The following is a 21,244-nucleotide window of genomic DNA, read 5'->3' as shown; positions in this document are numbered from 1 at the left end:
TAAGCAAAACTGGCATGACGAGCAAACCTTTAAACATAAAAGAGAAGATCTGCAGATACTGGAAATCTAAGCACCACACACAAAATGCTGGAGAATCTCAGCAGGCTGAAGGGTCTCGGCCCAAAATGTTGCCAGTACTTTTTTCCCCATAGATCTACATGGGCTGCTGAGTTCCTCCAGCATTTTGTGCATGTCACAAACCTTTAAAGATATTGTTATTCAAGATTCATGCAACTGTTTAATTCAGGACTGAAAATTTAAAAATTACATTTAATAAAGAAAATCTTCTGCTGTCACGGGGTAATTTAATTTACATATAAATTACTACTTGCTGGACAACAACCCCCACTGAAGTTTAAGATTCTCCCAAGGCAAAAATCTAATATCGTATAAAGAAGCAAAAATAACAGCCTGGAGCTGGAAATGAAATCTCTCAGGATGATTGATGAAGCAGATCACCATGAAAAAGTAACAGCACCAAATTTGAATATATCGAAATACAGTCCTTCCTTGGATACAAAGTACATCACACACTGTGTCACAGCAAAAATATATGAAACATAAGACAGGCAGAATTATAACAGAACATCTCAAACTGATGAATGCACACTACCAGATTTTGTACAAAGATCTGACATCAATGGTCTGCAAGCCTTGGTTTCCCTGCTAGTCTTTAAGAGTTTAATATGTTAACTGCTGGTCAATGGCATGTGTTAATCGTATTTCTTGCAGACTACAGATTTATTAAACAAGGTGTTCTGACTCTCATTCCAATTTCCCTACAAGCTTTTAAATGGAATCATCCTCTCAGCAGATAATTAAATATTATGACAAAGGAAAAGTTAAGAATTCTATGGATTTACAAGTTGTCATTTTAATAAACACATTCTAACATTAAAAACATATCTTTTCAGTAATCTAGTGATTTGCTGCACTCTAGCTACAAGAAGTTGTATTTTTCTTGCAGCAGTACAACTCCATGGAAGAAATAGCCCACACTATACAGTAGGTCTGCTTCAAAGGGTCAGCTCACAAACAGCATTATTAAGCAGAATAAATTCTACCTCATCAGCAAGTTAAGTGGCACCAAGGGAACATATTTTTTTGCATTCCTCACCTATCACATTTTAATTTTTTGATCCTTGTTGGTTCCCAATCCACCAGCATCTCAAACTTGTCATCCTTTTTATGTCAATTTTTTATTCCTCTCCATAAATGCTGCTCGGCCTGCTGAGTTCCTCCAGTATTTTGTGAATGCTGCTCTAAATTTCCAGATCAGCAAAATCTCTTCTGTTTACTAACTTAACTTCTGTTTATCTCTGTAACTACTTCTGCTATGGGATATTAGTACTTCTCCAATTTTGAGCACATGTACCCTGACTACAATGGGCTGCCTTGTCTTTGGTGCCAAGGTCCAAAACTCTCCTATACCATTCTTGTATCTCTACATTTTGCTCTCTTTTTGAAAGCCTGCATCTGTAACTGAGCAGACGTGACCCATTCCAATCTTGCATATCAAATTTGCTCCCATGAAACGTGCTACTTTGTTCTTATTTATGCAAGTACTGTTATTCCTTTCCCACCAGACAATGATATCCCACACCGCCCCCCAAAGCTCTGCCTACTCTACGTTGAAAAGTGAAGGCTGAACTTTTGTGATGCCAGTCACAAGTCCAGGCAGAAGTTACTGAGAGACACAGCACAGAAACAGACCTCGCTGTCCACAGGCTCTGTACAAATCCTACTAACCCATTTTATTCTCTGCCACATTTCCAACAACTCCCTCCACACCCCTACACTATACACATTAGGGGTAATTTACAGTGGCCTACAAACCAGGACATTGAAGGATATTGAATAAACCCACAGAGACACAGGAAGAACATGCAAAATTCACACAACCAGCACTGGAGTGAAGAATTCAAACCTTATGTCTCTGGTACTGAGAGGATGTGCTTCCCTCAAAGAGTCACATGTTCCACAGCTGATATACATCGAGTTTCAATGCTGCAGATCATTGCAATATACCTTATGAACAGAATGAAATTTTGAGGCAGATCATATGGCTCTCCAGTTAGACTGCTTCAAAACTGAACCATCAATCATCAAGGTACACATCCATCAAGAATAGTCAAATGCACCAAGATGTGGTGCCTTAATGCTGGGTGTAACTCAGGAATGGCCTTTGATAAATCAGTGGCCATCGTATGCCCAAGGTGGGTGAGAAGTGCATGTCAACAGCTAGTTTCTAAAGCCCTTTGGGCATGTGTACTGATCAAGTTTCCTTGAATGCAAATTTTACTGGATAATTTAAAAAGGAAAAGGAGACAGGAACGTTCTCAAAAAATAGTGAATATCAATTTTTAAAAAATATTCCTGCTCCCACTTTTCTGAACTACTGAGGCTGTTTGGTTTGTACATACCTCTTCCACCCTGCATTTCATTTCATACGAGTTCCCAGGTGGAAAGTGGGAGATTACCTTCGAGCCATCAATTCCTTCCCAAAAGAATGTGTGATGCTGCAAGGGGCACAAGGAAGACAAGAACAAAGGAAAAAAATATCATTTAACACAACGTGGAACACAAGGAAGCAATTTTTCTCATTCAAAATCTCTACTAACACAGTCACAAAATCCAAGAATCAGAATCAGGTTTATTATCACAGGCACGTGATGTGAAATTTGTTAACTTAGCAGCAGCAGTTCAATGTAATACATAATATAGAAGAGAAAAACAGTAATAAATGAAATAAAAATAATAATAAGTAAATCAATTACAGTGTATGCACATTGAATAGATTTTTAAAAAGTGCAAGAAACAGAAATACTATATATTCAAAAAAAAAATTTAGGTAGTGTGTTCAAGGGTTCAATGTCCATTTAGGAATCGGATGGCAGAGGGGAAGAAGTTGTTCCTGAATCGCTGAATGTGTGCCTTCAGGTTTCTGTAACTCCTACCTGATGGTAACAGTGAGAAAAGGGCAAGTCTGGGTGGTGAAGGTCCTTAATAATGGACGCTGCCTTTCTGAGACACAGCTCCCTGAAGATTTCCTGGGTACTTTAAAGGCTAGTACTCAAGATGGAGCTGACTAAATATACAACCTTCTGCAACTTCTTTCAGTCCTGTGCAGTAGCCCCTCCATACCAGACAGTGATGCAGCCTGTCAGAATGCTTTCCACCGTACATCTATAGAAATTTTTGAATTTATTTGCTGACATACCAAATCTCTTCAAACTCCTAATAAAGTATAGCTGCTGTCTTGCCTTCTATATAACTACATCGATATGTTGGGACCAGGTTAGATCTTCAGAGACCTTGATACCCAGGAACTTAAAACTGCTCACTTTGTCCACTTCTGATCCCTCTGTGAGGATTGGTATGTGTTCCTTCGACTTGCACTTGCTGAAGTCCACAGACAGCTCTTTCATCTTACTGATGTTGAGTGCCAGGTTGTTGCTGTGACACCACTCCACTGGTTGGCATATCTCACTCCTGTATGACCTCTTGTCTCCATCTGAGTTTCTACCAACAATGGTTGTATCGTCAGCAAATTTATCGATGGTATTTAAACTATGCCTAGCCACACAGTCATGTGTATATAGACAGCACAGCAGTTGGCTAAGCACATGCCCGAGGTGCGCCAGTGTTCATCGTCAGTGAGGAGGATATGTTATCACCGCTCCACACAGATTGTGGTCTTCCGGTAGGAAGTCGAGGTTCCAATTGCAGAGGGAGGTACAGAGGTCCAGGTTCTGCAACTTCTCAATCAGGATTGTGGGAATGATGGTATTAAATGCTGAGCTATAGTCGATGGACAGCAACCTGACATAGGTGTTTGTGTTGACCAGGTGGTCTAAAGCCGTGTGGAGAGCCATTGGGACTGCGTCTGCTGTTGATATATTGTGGCGCTAGGCAAATTGCAATGTGTCCAGGTCCTTGCTGAGGCAGGAGTTCAGTCTAATCACGATCAGCCTCTCAGAGCATTTCATCACTGTAGAGGTGAGTATTATCAGGTGACAGTCATTAAGGCAGCTCACGATATTCTTCTTCGGCACTGATATAATTGTTGCTTCTTTGAAGCAAGTGGGAACTTCTGCCTGTAGGTTGAAAATGCCCTTGAATACTCCTGCCAGTTGACTGGCATAGGATTTCAGAGCCTTACCAAGTACTCCATCTGGACCTTCCACCTTGTGAAGGTTCCCTCTCTTTAAAGACAGCCTAACATTGGCCTCTGAGACAGAGATCAGGTGCAGCAGGGATCTTCACAGCTGGTCTTCCTTTCAAAGCAGGCATAGAAGGTGTTGAGTTCATCTGGTAGTGAAGCATCGCTGTCATTCATGCTATTGGGTTTCGCTTTGTAGGAAGTAATGTCCTGAAAACCCTGCCAGAGTTGCCGGGCATCCGATGTCACCTCCAACCTCTCAAAATACAGCCCAGTCCACCTATTCAAAGTATTCCTGTAGGCGCTCCTGTACTTCCTTGCTCCTCACTGCTGGTGCTGCAGTCTTCAGTCTCTGCCTATACTCAGGGGGTAGAAGTACAGCCAGGTGATCAGACTTTCCGAAGTGAGGGTGTGGAATAGCACGGTAGGCATTCTTGATGGTGGTGTAGCAATGGCACAGTGTGTTGTTTCCTCTGGTATTGCAAGTGATTTGTTGATGGTAACTGCTTTGTGATTTTTTTTCAGATTGGTCTGGTTAAAGTCTCCCAAAACGAAGGTGAAGGCTTTAGGGTGCGCTGTTTCGTGCATGTTGATCCCATTGCTGAGATCATCTAAAGCCTGCTTGACATTGGCCTGAAGTGGAATGTAAACTGCTACCAAAATGACCCTGGAGAACTCCCATACTAGGTAAAAAAGACGGCACTTTACTGCTGGATATTCCAGGTCTGGTGAGCAGAATTGAGACAGCACTGATATATTTGTGCACCAAGAAGAGCTGATCATGAGGCATACTCCTCCACCTCTGCTTTTGAGAGACTATAGATCCATCCTGACGGTGTATAGGAAACCCATCGATCTGAATCGCTGCATCCAGTACAGAAGGGGCTAACCAGGATTCTGTGAAACAAAGGATACACACCATCCTAATGTCCCTCTGATTCAGCACCCTAGCTGTGAGATAATCGATTTTATTCACCAGAGACTACACGTCTGCCAGCAAGATAGTCGGTATAGGGAGTTTAAAACCCCATTTCCTTAAACGCACCTGTAACCCCACTCTGCACCTGCGCTTCCTCCCAGGTATCCTATGTGGGTGCTTCTGACTGCAATCGGTGTTGTTTCCGTCAGTTTTAAGCAGCGATAGTTTGTTTAAACACATGAAGACATCTTTGTGGACTGTACTGACCTTGGAAGCATTTGTGTTTTTTAGCTGTATCAGGCTGAAATGGGAATACTTAATCACATCCATTGAGAGAACTGCTGCTACTCGAGTCATGCCTAGGCACCCCGGAAGTCCAAAAAGGTACTGGTGAAGGAATCAGACAGGATCTGACACAGCACATATTTATTCATACACTTTAATCCTTGGTGCAATGTAAAGCTTCCAGTATGCTGCACCATAGCTGTTTTCAGACAAACAAGCTATGCTTTCAAAGCAGCAATGATATTTCTATGAAAACGCTTTAATTTTCTTTCTTGTTCTTCATCCCTAAACACAAGACACAATTTCTCCAGATCTATTATAGTTGTTACATGCTGTTCCTCTCCGTGCATTGGGTGGCAAGCTTGCAGTTTCTTTGGCATTTGTCTGGTTTTTTTTTTACGAGGTCAAGTTGCTAGCTTTTTCATCACAACCATCCACAAAAACAGAGGAGCACCCCCAAAGAATGAATGACAGTTAAAATGTTAGAACTCCAAAGTTCCCCCAGCTCCCCCCTTCCTATGCGCAAGTAGCAGCAAAGCAATGACCCCCCCACCAGCAAAGAAAGCATTGGCGCCCCCTACTGAACACTTCACTGTGCAGCAAAGCATCAATAACGACACAGACTTGCAGAACCCCAAGGACTACTCGTTCACCCGGTAACTCAACATACCACAGGCTCTCTCTCCCCCTAATAAGGGAAAAAGGGGCATCTCCGTTTCACAGCGAGGGGGAGACATAACAAACAACTCGCTGATTTATGATGTTAAAAGCCCATTACATTGCTTCTTCCTTGTCTGACAAATCTGTTGGAATTCTTCGAGGGAACAACAAGGATAGACAAAGGAGAAATCAGTGGAAGTAGTGGGAATAAAGGGGACTTTTGCTGGGTGGTTGCTGATAACTGGTGGTGTTCCGCAGGGGTCAGTGTTGGGACCTTTTCTTTTCATATTATATGTCAATGATTTGGATGATTGAATTGATAATTTTGTAGCCAAGTTTGCAGACAATATTGAATTGAACTGACTTTATTACATTTAATCCTGATAGAAAATGGTTCCAGCTTCACAGCAGTGCTAAACTGACCATGTTCAGAGTTATGACCTAAGCCACTTTTGAGTTAAGGACAGGGAGACCCCGAGGAGGGGCTAGGCCCACATCACATTGACTAAACAAATATTGCAAAAGGTAAAGATGTTGACACAGTTGGGACCATCAAACAGAGGTAGAATGGGCAACACACACAAAATGCTGGTGGAACACAGCAGGCCAGGCAGCATCTATAAGGAGAAGCACTGTCGACGTTTCGGGCCGAGACCCTTCGTCAGGACTAACTGAAAGGAAAGATACTAAGAGATTTGAAAGTAGGAGGGGGAAGGGGAAATGTGAAATGATAGGAGAAGACCGGAGGGGGTGGGATGAAGCTAAGAGCTGGAAAGGTGAGTGGCAAAAGTGATACAGAGCTGGAGAAGGGAAAGGATCATGGGACGGGAGGCCTCGGGAGAAAGAAAGAGGGAGATGGAGAACAGGCAGAGTGATGGGCAGAGAGAGAGAAAAAAAACAAACAACTAAATATGTCAGGGATGGGGTAAGAAGGGGAGGAGGGGCATTAACGGAAGTTAGAGAACTCAATGTTCATGCCATCAGGTTGGAGGCTACCCAGCCGGTATATAAGGTGTTGTTCCTCCAACCTGAATGTGGCTTCATCTTGACAGTAGAGGAGGCCATGGATAGACATATCAGAATGGGAATTGGACGTGGAATTAAAATGAGTAGCCGCTGGGAGAACATGCTTTCTCTGGCGGACCGAGCGTAGGTGTTCAGCAAAACGGTCTCCCAGTCTGCGTCGGGTCTCACCAATATATAAAAGGCCGCACTGGGAGCACCGGACGCAGTATACCACACCAGCCGACTCACAGGTGAAGACCTGGAAGGACTGTCTGGGGCCCTGAATGGTGGTGAGGGAGGAAGTGTAAGCGCAGGTGTAGCACTTGTTCTGTTTACAAGGATAAGTGCCAGGAGGGAGATTGGTGGGAAGGGATGGGGGGACAAGTGGACAAGGGAGTCGCATAGGGAGCGATCCCTGCAGAAAGCAGAAAGGTGGGGGAGAGAAAGATGTGCTTGGTAGTGGGATCCTGTTGAAGGTGGCGGAATTACAGAGAATTATACGTTGGACCTGGAGGCTGGTGGGGTGGTAGGTAAGGACAAGGGGAACCCTATCCCGAGTGGGGTGGCGGGCGGATGGTGTGAGGGCAGATGTGCAGGAAATGGGAGAGATGCGTTTGAGAGCAGAGTTGATGGTGGAAGAAGGGAAGCCCCTTTGTTTAAAAAAGGAAGACATCTCCTTTGTCCTGGAATGAAAAGCCTCATCCTGAGAGCAGATGCGGTGGAGGTGGAGGAATTGTGAGAAGGGGATAGCCTTTTTGAAGAGACAGGGTGGGAAGAGGAATAGTCCAGGTAGCTGTGAGAGTCTGTAGGCTTATAGTAGATAACAGTGGATAGGCCATCTCCAGAGATGGAGACAGAAAGATCAAGAAAGGGGAGGGAGGTGTCAGAAATAGACCAGGTAAATTTGACGGCAGGGTGAAAGTTGGAGGCAAAGTTAATGAAGTCAACGAGCTCACCATCTGTGCAGGAGGCAGCGCCAATGTAGTCGTCGATGTAGCGATAGAAAAGTGGGGGGCAGATACCCGTATAGACTTGGAACATGGACTGTTCCACAAAGCCAACAAAAAGGCAGGCATAACTGGGACCCATACAGGTGTTCATGGCTACATCTTTGGTTTGGAGGAAGTGGAAGTAGCCAAAGGAGAAATTATTGAGAGTAAGAACTAATTCCGCTAGACGGAGGAAAGTGGTGGTAGAGGGGAATTGGTTAGGTCTGGAATCCAAAAAGAAGCAGAGAGCTTTGAGACCGTCCGGGTGGGGGATGGAGGTATATAGGGACTGGACGTCCATGGTGAAAATAAGGCGGTGGGGGCCAGGGAACCTAAAATCATTGAAAAAATTCAAAGCGTGAGAAGTGTCACGAGCATAGGTGGGAAGAGATTGGACAAGGGGGATAAAACAGTGTCAAGGTATGCAGAAACGAGTTCAGTGGGGCAGGAGCAAGCCGAGACAATGGGTCTACCTGGACAGGCAGGTTTGTGGATCTTGGGTAGGAGGTAGAAACGGGAAGTGTGGGGTGTGGGAACTATGAGGTTGATGGCAGTGGATGGGAGATCCCCAGAGCTGATAAGGTTGGTGATGGTATAGGAGACAGTGGCCTGGTGCTCCTTAGTGGGGTCATGATCAAGGGCAATGTTGTTGCTTTGTCATTACATTTATCAAGTTTATACACAATGCAATGATTATCTAGGGCAGACAAGTAAGATTGCATTCTAGTGTACCTGTATGCTAGGCACTTTAACTCAATATGGGACCCACACAAAGTTCAAAATCACAGCATTAAAACCTATATTGGCACATGAAAGGTGTTTGCAGCACGAGGAGGTCTGATACAATTGGTCTCATTCATGAATGTTTCAGTAAATTAGAGTTTCTATTCTAAGAATGGAGTTAGACCCAAGTAAGTCATATATAAAGCCTCTATTTACAGCTTCAGATGCTTGTCACTTGAACAGAGTGCCACTTATGTTGAAGTCAGTGCTATTATTTAATCCACCTGCCCCCAAGATTGAAGAAACTGAACTAAATTCAGTCACAAAAGCAGTTCAATTGGTCCACTGTCCTGAAACTGACGATAGTAATGCACACATATATACATTCCATTTGTGTTCATACTGTAAGGCACTCACATTGCAAGTGCTAGGGTCTGGAAATAAACCATTCCAGTAACTCCAATAGCATCCTCTAAGTCATTTCACATACTCTCCATATTTATGAAGTCATTTTACCAAGCACTTTCAAAATCTCCGCATTCTGTACGCGTACAACTCACCGGAAATTCATTCACCAAGTTCCAGCTGAGCTTCTGAGTTAGGAAGCGCGTGATACCGCATCCCTTCATGATCTGTGGTAACTGTGCAGAATATCCAAACGTATCTGGCAACCAAAACTATATTTTAAAATAAAGAGAAACAAAAACAATGCCCCATTACTAATTGGTAGCGTTCTATTGCTCAAATCGATACATTATAGTACAGAGCAATTAAAGTACAAAAACCTGAGCCAGTACAATTATCCTAAAATGTTCTGGGAGAACAAGAATCAGTGCTCCTGATTGTTAGCCAAAGAAACTAAGTGAAAAGAGTCGTAAGCAAATCCGTGAAGAGGGCAGCTATCAATGAGGTAATAACTATCACATCTTTCAAGTTCAGGATCAAACTCAGCTGCAACAAGTGCACAGAATCATCCAGAAAGAATTTTCACATGGGCAGAGGAAAGGTAGAGAGGGTGCCAGCATGGACAAGTGCTCTAGCATAAACAGTGGAACGTTACAGAGTTCAGTCCTCACCATCTCTTTAGTTGCTGGCAGCTTGGCTTAGAGTCATACAAACCCTTTGGCAAACCATGCCCCTACAGACCTCTTTGCCCTTCTACACTTATCTCTAGTCCCTTCTCATGGTCTGGAACTCGAAAGGTACAGTACATCCAATAAAACTACAGATCTCAGTGGAGAGCATCCTAACATGTTGCATCACTGTGAGGTTCAGAAACTGCACTGCAGTTAAAACTGTCCACCAACGCATCACCACGAAGGACATATATACAGAAAGATGCCCAAAAAAAAGGCCAGCAAAATCCCAACCACATTGCTGATGAATGGTCTGGTCCATTGCCATCAGGAAAGAGGCTACACAGCATCCACACCAGGACCACTAGACTTAAAAAACATTTTCTTCCCCAAGCTGTCGAAGCAAATCAACACCTCCACCCATTAAGCCACACCACCAGCCTCCACCACCATAATGTACCCATCAGCTCGCATCACGTTATGTACGTACAAAGGACATAACAGTTACTTGTATGTTGGGTTTTATGAGATTGCTTTTAGATTTATCGTGTTTTTTACTGTGTTCTTTATGCTTATTGTTTTTTATGCTGCATCAGATTCGGAATAACAATCATTTTGTTCTTGTTTACAGTCATGTACTAAAGAATGACAATAAACAATCTTGAATAAATCTAAGTTCCAAGACCAAACAAGTGGATCACCTGACTGTCAGAATCTCAGATTAAAGCAGTAAAATGACTTTTTCAAAAAGTAACTTGTCCCACTTGGTGGCACAATAATGTCAGCGACGGACTCCCGAGTTCGAATCCAAGTCGGGTTGAGCATCGAGCTAGCAACTCGGCCTCATAAAAACCAGAATAGCTTGCTACGGAAACACCGTCATGACTGTGCCCCGATAACTCCACTGCCGAGTTAAAGGCTATTCTTCTTCTTCTTCAACAAATAACTAACACGACTGTTATCAACCAGTGAGAGGCCTTTCTACTCAATGAATCAAAGAACAAAACTGGAAGAAGCTAGTTGAGGAACCAAAAAATAAGAATAAGTAGTCAACTTAAAAAGGAGCCTAAAAGCCTGTTGCACGTAAATAAGATGTAGACAGCTAATGGGACTAATTATGGTTAAAGGTAATGTTTTATTACAGGGAACAAAGGGATATAGATGTACAAGTGCACAAATCCTTTAAAGTTGGAAGGCAGAGTGTTTAGCAGAGCCTATGGCATCTCACTGCTCAAAAATAGGAACACAACAAAAACAGCAACTTACCTTGAACTCGTACAGGACACTATTTTAGGACACAAATGGAGTGCCGTGTCCAACTCTGAATCTCACTTTAAGAATGAATGCAAAAAGATTTATCATGGATCAAAGATAGAAAAGGTTAGATTGGAAAAGTTGAGACTTGTTTCTTTGTAATAAAGGTTTAATAAATCATTTAATAAATCATAACCAGATAAGACAGATAGAAAGTACATAGGGGTGTACATAGGAAAGTACTCTTCATAGGGGTGGAAAAAATTAATGAGAGCTATCAAAAAGGAACAAGATAGGAATTCTAAAATTGCAAAGAAACAAAGTCTTGGTTGCTGTGCCAACCACTCACCTCAGCGCAAAGTTTTCCAAACTCTTGCTGGAAGAACCTTTGACCCTGGAGAAATTGTCGGACCATTGATTCACCAGAGGGGAGGTTTCCATCCTGCAAAACTTGTACGTTAGTGACCTCTAGTGGTTAGATTTATGATTCTTTCACAATCTAAGTAATCCCAGCACATGCAAAACGGGCAGGGTCATAGAAGATTTTCAAATGCATGTTAAAATACAACTCCTTCATAATTTCTGCCAGCTTCAACAAGATTCACAGATACATCTTTCCCACCCTCTGTCCTACTGGTAATTTTACAGCAATAATTCCTTTCACAATCCTTAGTCCACTGCCTATCACCACTAAACATCCACCATCCCGCACACTTTAATAAGCAATAGCTGAAAAAACAAAACTTGACCTTTCATCTCCTTCATTCCCACCATCCAGGACACCACCATTCCCAACATTCTTTCCAAGAGAAGTGGTGATTCACCAGCACCTCTCCCAATCAATCACGTTACATTCAATGTTCACAATGTGACTAACACCTATCTTGAAGCAATTGCTTTATGGAGTACCTCCATGCAGTTCACAGGGATAACTCTAGATTTACTATTGTTTGCTGCTTTAATTCTCCAACCAATGCTCAACTCTGATCTGTAAGGGCCTCCTGCGGTGTAACAATGAAAATCTGTGGATCAGCGTTTTGTCTTCTGTCTGGCAGGCTACAGATTTTTCCACTCGCCATTGAATTCTCCAACTTCAGATACCTCACTTACTCTGTGTCACAATTAGATATTCCTGCTGTCGATCACATTGGCCCAGTTCTTCTCTCTCCAGTGGTATAATACTGACCTACCATTTGTGTCCCACAGCTCAGCTATTTGCAACATATTCCATTTCCTTGTCTGTGTGATCATTAATCCACTGACCATAGAGGTCATACAACTGATTCCAGATCTCTCTTTCAATTCTTTGACGTTAAATCTATTCTTTCTTGCCTAACCTGTCAAGTATTTCCAGATTTTCTGTTTTATTTCAATATAATTCTGCATTACGAACTATCTTGTACAGCAATAAACTGTGGAGAAGTAGTGAAAGCTTTAAGGATTTCCGTTGCACTAAGTTTGGAGTAGAGATTGCTCCTGCCTCAGCTCATTTACTGTTGAAATGCCTTGGTTATATCTTTGGGCTGGCCACCAATCCAACATCCCTCATGCTCAAAATATAACTCACATCAAAGACCCTTCTGTGTGCTTTCTGGTCTCACCAACTCACAGGAACACACAGGTTTTAAGTTCTCAACCTTTTATCTTAATTGCTCCATGATTTCAACTCTATCTGCACGTTCTTCTCTCATCCCACAATTATAATCTCTAATTCTGAGCTGTCATGCACCCTCATTTCTAAACTCTCCACCAATATTAGCCATGTCATTAGCTGCCCAGCCTCCAAATCAGGAATTGCTTCCCTGAACGTCCACCACTATAACTTCATTCAAACGTCCTGGTAAAAGCACCCTGTGACCGGGCTATGCTCAGGTATCCCACCATCTCTTCAACTGGCTTGTTAAAAGGTGTCCAATTACAGCCCTCAAGAGCTGCGTGAAATGTTTCACTCCATAAACATAGATTGATGTTTGTTACAAAAATGTTGGAAGTAGTGCAATAAAAGATATCCAACACCGAGCAGCGTGAAGCAATGGAATGCAAGTGAGTCCCAGCAGAAAAACAGCCCATTCTGGAAGTTAGTGGTGAGCTGACATTTAAACTACTGAAGGACAAAGCATTTCTAAGGCTGCTGTGGAGGGTATTTTAGTAATTTGCCCCAGTAAAGGTAGCTTCTCACAATTACCATTGGGCAGGAGGTCAAGCCTGATGTCCCACACAATCAGATTCAAAAACAGCAACTTCCCTTTGACCATTCAGTTCTTGAACCAACCAGCACAACCCAAAATCACTACAGTCTGGCAACATAATTTGATCATTTTGCACTAAAACAGGCTTTGTTTTTCTAACAGTTGCGTATAATTCGTTTTTCTTGTGAATGTGCTTCGGATGCTATGTCTGTGATGCAGCTACAGACAATTTTTCCACTGCACCTTTGCATATAGGTACTGGTGTATTTGACAGTAAACTGGACTTTGATGTTTAAAAACAGTTCCCAACTTATTCTCCAAGGCAGTAGATATTACAGGCTTATACAGGTATGTTACCATTGGTGGGTTTCTGCACTGCCTTGAAAATGATGCTACTACAGTCACTGTACAGTAGTGGCAGAGAGACAGAGTGCTTTAAATAATGAATAGGACACTAAGTGAAGCAGCTGTTTTTCCTGGATTGATCTGAGCTTCTTGAGTGTTGTTCGAGCTGCTTTCACTCAGACAATTAGAGACCACCTTACTGCATACCTCATTTAAAATCATTTAATCGCATATTGTGTACTGTCTGATATTTTGCGTTGTGGGTTTGTTCTGGGGTACATTACACAGCATCTAATCAAACATGAGCACACAGTTTGGCGGAGCAGACGGCAGCTTCCCCTGGATGAACTTGAGTCAATTGAGCCAAGTGTTACAAGTTTATAAAATACAATAATTCAAATAGCACAGGTAAACAGTAAACAGCTCACTGTCCTAGTGACAGGACCTCAGTGGTGGCAGGGTATTCATTAGTCTCACAGACCGAGGAAAGCCGTTGTTACCCAGCGCGGCAGTCCTAGTCCAGTGCTTCTGCAACACCTTCTTGACGGTAGTGGGTCAAAGAGATTGTGGGATAGGTGGTGGAGACTCTTCGGGATCTTAGTGAAGTAGTGAAGTAACGGACTTCTTAACATCGTAAACCAGCGAGTTGTTTGTTAAGTCTCCCCGCTCGCTGGGAAAATGGAGATACCTTTTTCTCCCTTATTAGAGAGAGAGAGAGAGAGAATCTGCGGTATGTCGAAAGCCGGGTGTAACGTGAAGTCTTTGGGGTAACTGCAGGTCTGTGTCTTTGCTATTGCTTTGCTCACGCTTGAGTGTTTGGTCATGGTGCCAATGCTTGCTTTTTTTTTACTGGTGCGGGAGGGAGGGGAGCACCTTGGGGTTCTTACGTTTATCTGTCATTTGTTCTTTGGGGCACTTCTCTGTTTTCGTGAATGCTTGCAAAGAGAAAGCATTTCAGTATGTATATTATATACATTTCTCTGACATTATATTGGACCTTTGAACCCTTGAAGTAGGAAGGAGGGAGACCCTGGTGATCTTTACTATCCTCTGCAGGGTCTTGTTGTTTCTATACCACACAATGATTCAGCCAGACAGGGCACTCTCAATCGTGCTCTTGTAGAAAGTTTTCCGGTTTAAGAAAACAATACTGAAGATGTGCTGCAGCCTACTAGCAAATCATAAGGCAAGGGATTCAGCTAAAAACATAACTTATAATATCTTTGCTGAAGAAAACTGTCATGAGCAGTGAGGAAGCAAGGATGGTTCAGGGGTTGAACTGTGCTGGGGCATTCTGAGGCTCAATGTGCTTGCGTTCAAGCTGCCGGGTTCACAGGCAGAGTTGGTATTGCTGGAGAAGATGGAGTGAGCGGTTTGGAACGGATTCAATGCCTGTTCACCAGTGCGAGGTTGGTTTGCTCCAAGCGCTGAGCTGATTTTGTGAGATCCTAGAACGTGGCACTACTTGCTGCTTGCACAACTTAAATACTGGCCCAGACAGACTGAAACCTAACTGTATTGGGTCGGGCTGATTTCGTCCTCTCTCCCGTGAATTCTCCGCTGAGTTAAGGCTCTGAACTGATCTGGCTGCTGTGCGTTTCTGCCTCGCTGCTGGGATGAACTGGGGACCGAGGCTCTCCGACAACTCCAGGAGTGGATCTACGGCCCAGTCTGGATCGGGATGCTGTTGATGTATATGTTTTTTCTCTCTCTCTGCAGTGGTTTTTGGTCATTTTTTATTGGGTTATTCAGGTCTCTTGTTTGTGGCTGCCTGTAAGCAGACAAGCTTCAAGGTGCATATATACTTAATACATTCTTTGATTATAAATGTGCTTTGAATCTTTGAATGAGGGCTTACCTCAATCTCCTCAGGAACTGGTGAGGAGGTGTTGAGGGTCCAGGTTAGATCGTCCATTACGTGCACATCATGGAACTTTGTACTCTTCACTCTCTCCATGGCAGAGCTAGTGATGTTCAATGCATAGTGGCCAACATACGCCTTCTTGAAGTCCACAATCAACTCCTTTGTCCAGTCCATTTTGAGACTCAAGATGTTGTCTCGCACCATTTGACAAGTCTTTCTGTACATCCTCTCTGTATGCTAACTCATCATTGAGGCCAATGAGGCTAACCGCTCATTGAGCATCATTGAGATGTTGCTCTTGGACTGACTAGGGTCCAAGATCCAGTTACAGAAAGGGGTGTTGAATCCCAACGAGGACAGTTTACCCACCAGCCTCTGAGGCTGATGAACAACATCCTGGAGAATGAGGCACCATTTTCTAGGTGGGAGAGGACAAAGTGAAGGACCGAGGTTATGGTATCAGCAGTGGACCAGTTTGAGCGGTAGGCGAACTGGAAAGGGTCTGACGTAGCTGGAAGATGGGATTTTACACAATGGTTACCAGCCACTCAAAGCACTTCATAATTGTATAAGTCAGTGCCACTGGGCAGTAATCATTTAGGCCAGTTACTGTCATGCTCTTGAGCATCAGAACAATGGTGGCTGCCTTGAAGCCTCTAGGCACAGTACACTGTTTCAAAGAGCTATTAAAAATGACCATTAAAACTTCTGTTAGCTGAGCCGCAGTCTCCCAGCAACTGACCAGCGTTGCGTGGATTTACCCTGGCTAAGATTTTTCTCACCTTGGCTGTGGCCAGCGAGGGTACCTGTTCCTCAATGTCAATTCATTCAATGCGTCAAACCATGCATAGAAGGTAATCAGCTTATCAGGAAGGCTGGTGTCACTATTGTTGACACAGAGGGTGTACTTGCAATCAATTATGGCTTGTATACCTTGCCACATGCACCACACAACAGCAAAGGTAAAGTGACATTTAAGGTGATGTCTAATTAGAGCATGCAGTATTTTCTAACCATAGTCTGATACTTTACCATCTCTACCCAGGTGCCTCCTACGACGATGAACTGCCCTTTCTGAGAATACTCTTGGATTTGTGCATACAAGCCTGGGTACCAGCTCTTTACCCACTCCAGCTGTTGTGCCTGGTAAAAAGAGGAATGAAGTGTTAATAACTTTGCTAATTATGCATGATCATTTCTTAAGTGCCAGAGTACTTCATAACTACATGCATATATTTAATATTTTGCCTGATAATCAGGGTTGTTTTGCTACATTAAAGGCACTGTATAAACAAAGCTTGTCATCAGATATAGACCTTGTGTAAAGAGGGTTTTTTCTTTTTGTTAACTAGCAGGAATGCTAATTTACTGATAATGAGAATGGTATTCCTTTGTAAACCAAATGGGGATTAATGTTCTTTCTTCTGAGTCTGTAAGCTTTTGTTGACGGGCTTTTGGGCAGATCGGCGCGAGGGGGTCGAGAGAGAGGACGCAATGCTCTAAGCTGGGCGAGGATCGGACCCCAAAGGGGGGTCCGAGGCCGGGAGATTCTCCGAGGAGGGGGGGGTTGAAGCTAGATGTGCTTGGTTGACCACTCGGAGGGTCCTGAGCTGTTTGGAGAGTCGAGGAGTTCGGAGGGTCCTGAGCTGCGAGTCGAGGAGTTCGGAGGGGATCGAATGGTGGCCAGAAGACTTCAGAAATTGAGCTCCAACGGTTGTGCACGAAGTGGTTTGGACTTTGATAAGTTTGGCGCCTTTTCTTTAATTTTCTCTTCATATATACTGTATCGTTATTAATCACTTAGTTATAGTAACCTTTATAAATTGTACTCATTTAATCGCATATGGTGTGCTGTCTGTTTTTGGGCGAGGCGGGGACATCACACAGCATCCACACCAGCTGATTACCCAGTTTGGCGGGGCTGAAGGCTGCTCCCCCTAGACGAGAACGAGCTGAGCGAGCCTGAGGCGACCCAGGGGGTTACATTGTGGGGGCTCGTCCGGGATTGATTTCTGTGGAAGCTGTGTGATCACCCTCTTTAAATTGTGTCTGCGGCCAAGAGCTGGTGTGCCTTTGTGGGTGTGCGATTGCTGGTTATCGCGGTGTGTGTGTTGGGTGGGGTGGTTTCTGTTGGCTGACAAAATGGTGGTGGGACCATGGGTTGTCCGTACTGTTTGGAGATTGAGGAGTGACAGGTTGGGATGGTTCAGCAGTGGTGAGCTCCGCCCGGTTATTGGAATAATGTCCAGCCCTAAAGGGGCGGAAGCGTGGGCGGAGCGGACCCCTCAGTTGTTGGGTGAGTGGCAGTGCTTGGCTGAGGAAAAGCGACAGGGACGGGTTGAAAGTTTGAGTAGGCGGGCTGGTGACTTTGTTAGAACTGTCGGGCGCAATTACCTCGAAGTGACCGCTGCCAGTTCTGGGAAAGTGTGGGAAAATGCGTGTGGTTCGACTGGAAGTCAAATGCCGCAGCTGGGGGGCTTATCATATCCGTGGCAGGAGATTGGTGGGAAGTTTTTAGGGTATCCCTTTTTGCCTAGGGGGGCAGATAAATTGCTTGTGGTGCCAAGGGGATCTGTCAAGGGGATCGGTTGTTCCGTTGATTCGATAGGTGTCGGGAAACTTAGAGGAGGCCCAGTGGGGGAACGGCTTGGGGTCTCTGGGGGAGCACGTTCCCAGCAATGTACCAAGGAACTCCCGAAAGGAGCAGACTCTATTCCTGAAGGCTTAGAGGGGCCACGCGCACAGGTGTTGTTACGGATGGATGGAAGTCAAGTTAAAGCCATCCTCGGCACCGGGGCGCCGGTTAAGTTGCTGTACAGTTTGTTTCATAACCGTTATTGGAAGCATTTACCCTTGACAACATTGAGGACACTGGAGATTCGGGGTACCAGTGCCGGTGATTATCCAGACAACGGATGTTGGTCAGTGAAAATGGAGTTCTTAGAGGCAAATGTGGAGGAGACTGAGGTTCATGAATCATTAATGCTGATGTGTCCGGACCCTGTTGAGACGGGCAGCGTTTCTGTTCTGGAGAGAACCAATATCCTGCTGGTGCACTTGGGGGCCTGCCCGGAGGAGGCGGGTGAGCGCTGTTTGGAGGCATTGTCGATGCACCCAGAGTTTCGAGCTGCTTGTGTGGACATGTGTAGCAGCATTGGGCTGATACCGAATTCAAACAAGAGCCAGTGGTGGTACGGCTTGGGGGAAGTATCTGAGGGTGAGACCCTCTTAGTGGACGCTGGGAAATACCACGAAGGAGGGGAGTTGACTGCTGAAGACACCTCGGAGAGAGAGAGGTTGCGGCGACTGGCCCCTACAGCCGTGGAAGACGTAGGCAGCGTGTGTGTGGATTGTATTGCGTTGAAGAGGCGCACTGTTAGTGACCAGAATATGGCCCTGAGGGCCAGAGAGGCGATGGCCTATCTGAGTGGTGCGATGTGGTTTAAGGTGCTGGATCTGAGGAGTGGATGTTGCCAGATCCCGATGAGCGGGGCGGACAAGGAGAAGACGGCTGTTATAAATTCTCTAGGAGTCTTCCGGTCTGAAAAGATGCCACAGGGCATATCTGGAGCCGGGGCAGGTGGAAGACCATAGGGGATGTGGAGGCGTTTGGAGTTTTGGTGTATGTGGATGATCTCTTGGTATTTGGATTTGCCTCAGGAGAATATGAAGTGAGGTCGTTGCAGGAGCAGCTGAGAACTACCGAGTTAAAGTGTTTTCTGGTCAAGTGCCAGGGCTGGCGAAGGTCGCAGCTCGTGAGTGACTGTCTCTACAGAATCAAGTTTGAAATGAAGACGGAGAGACTGGAGAAAGTGATCTGGAACCATTCGGAAGACTTACAAGTTGGAGAGAATGAAGAAAGTTGTCTGACTGAGGGTAATAGCAAACTGAGAACCCGGAGAGGGGAGTTTGGGGAGGTGAAGAAATTACAGACAAATCTCAGAAGAGAGAAGCGGAAGTTTGAAGGGAACCTGAAGATGACCATCGACAGTTCAAATGAAGTGCAAAACCTGAAAGTTGATCTGGAAGAAGTCATGAGGAAGAAAAAGCTGGAGAGAAGTGCAGTGAATACTGAACAGGAAGAGACCTTTGGCCCTTCTCCCATTGAGTCAGGTGTAGCGGGGAGGGTTAGCTGAGTGCAGTGTGGGGCATGAGTGAGAGGTTGAGAGAGGAGTTGGTAGTGGGCCCAAGGTATCCCCAGTTGTGTCCGAGCCTGAAGGGTTTAGGTGAGGGGGTACGGAGGTCTCAGACGGGTTAGGGAACTCCCGGATAGTTGGCCTAAGTAGCGCTTGAAAGACAGGGCGTGAGGTTTACTGTGTGGGGAGGAGATGTCACTGTTTGTGCTTGGGTTACGGTGTGTTGGCAGGAAAGGTGGCGAGTTATTTAGTAGTCATGAGGACATGACTTTTATTTGGTGGAGGGAGAGTGTAAAGAGGGTTTTTTCTTTTTGTTAACTAGCAGGAATGCTAATTTACTGATAATGAGAATGGTATTCCTTTGTAAACCAAATGGGGATTAATGTTCTTTCTTCTGAGTCTGTAAGCTTTTGTTGACGGGCTTTTGGGCAGATCGGCGCGAGGGGGTCGAGAGAGAGGACGCAATGCTCTAAGCTGGGCGAGGATCGGACCCCAAAGGGGGGTCCGAGGCCGGGAGATTCTCCGAGGAGGGGGGGGTTGAAGCTAGATGTGCTTGGTTGACCACTCGGAGGGTCCTGAGCTGTTTGGAGAGTCGAGGAGTTCGGAGGGTCCTGAGCTGCGAGTCGAGGAGTTCGGAGGGGATCGAATGGTGGCCAGAAGACTTCAGAAATTGAGCTCCAACGGTTGTGCACGAAGTGGTTTGGACTTTGATAAGTTTGGCGCCTTTTCTTTAATTTTCTCTTCATATATACTGTATCGTTATTAATCACTTAGTTATAGTAACCTTTATAAATTGTACTCATTTAATCGCATATGGTGTGCTGTCTGTTTTTGGGCGAGGCGGGGACATCACACAGCATCCACACCAGCTGATTACCCAGTTTGGCGGGGCTGAAGGCTGCTCCCCCTAGACGAGAACGAGCTGAGCGAGCCTGAGGCGACCCAGGGGGTTACACTTGCATATGCTGGATCATCCAAGGTGCTTCCCTGGAGCATAAATACAATAGAAGTTGACACTAGTTCAAAAGTGGGAAGATTTGACAGCTTAATCAAGAGGTAGGCAGGAGGAGAGAAAATAAGCTCTGGAAACTGAATTTCCAGATGGTTGAAGGCAGGGTCACCAGTGATGGAAAGCAACTGGATAATTTTTCAAAAGAGCATCTGGAAGGCTTGTAAAAGATTGCAGAGTAGGAGAGGAGAAGGGACATGCAGAAATTTAAACTGGTATAAAAAAACAATTTAGGCTGCACTGCATTCTAATGCTGAATTTTAAAATGGGAAATATTGCTGGTGCAGGAGATGGTGTGGATCAGCTGACCTGGATAATGAAAAATGGGGAACGAGGCAGGTTAGGATACAGTGCATTTACTCCCAGCTAAAATCAGAAAATGAGCACCCTTATGCATATCAGTATATTGCTGGCTAACTGTGATTATGCCAAACATACCCTAGAAAGTCAGCAAAGGTAAAGAATTGACTTTATGCTTGAGGTTTTGAGGGAAAAAAATCAGAGCATAAAATTTCAGAGCATAGAATCTTAACAGCATAAAGACCATCTTACCTAACCAAATCTACACTTTCCTTGTGGGCCAATCTAGTCTGTCTTGTTTCCCTGCAGCCCCACAAGTTATTTTCCA

The 21,244-nt window shown here is 44.5% G+C and overlaps 1 protein-coding gene across 1 annotated transcript in view; it reads right to left on the bottom strand.

Moving 5' to 3' along the window:
* Positions 1–21,244, bottom strand: part of man2c1 (mannosidase, alpha, class 2C, member 1) — a 124,563-nt gene that overhangs the window by 66,590 nt on the left and 36,729 nt on the right. The window contains exons 8-11 of the mRNA XM_059946069.1: positions 16,504–16,614; positions 11,423–11,515; positions 9,304–9,420; positions 2,424–2,519 (exon numbers count right to left, since the gene is read on the bottom strand). Of these exons, the coding sequence (XP_059802052.1) occupies positions 2,424–2,519; positions 9,304–9,420; positions 11,423–11,515; positions 16,504–16,614 (417 nt within the window). The remainder of the gene's footprint in view (positions 1–2,423; positions 2,520–9,303; positions 9,421–11,422; positions 11,516–16,503; positions 16,615–21,244) is intronic.

Source organism: Hypanus sabinus, chromosome 21 (genome assembly GCF_030144855.1).
Source record: "Hypanus sabinus isolate sHypSab1 chromosome 21, sHypSab1.hap1, whole genome shotgun sequence".
In the NCBI taxonomy this organism is placed as follows: domain Eukaryota; kingdom Metazoa; phylum Chordata; class Chondrichthyes; order Myliobatiformes; family Dasyatidae; genus Hypanus; species Hypanus sabinus.
This window is presented reverse-complemented; position numbering and strand designations above follow the sequence as displayed.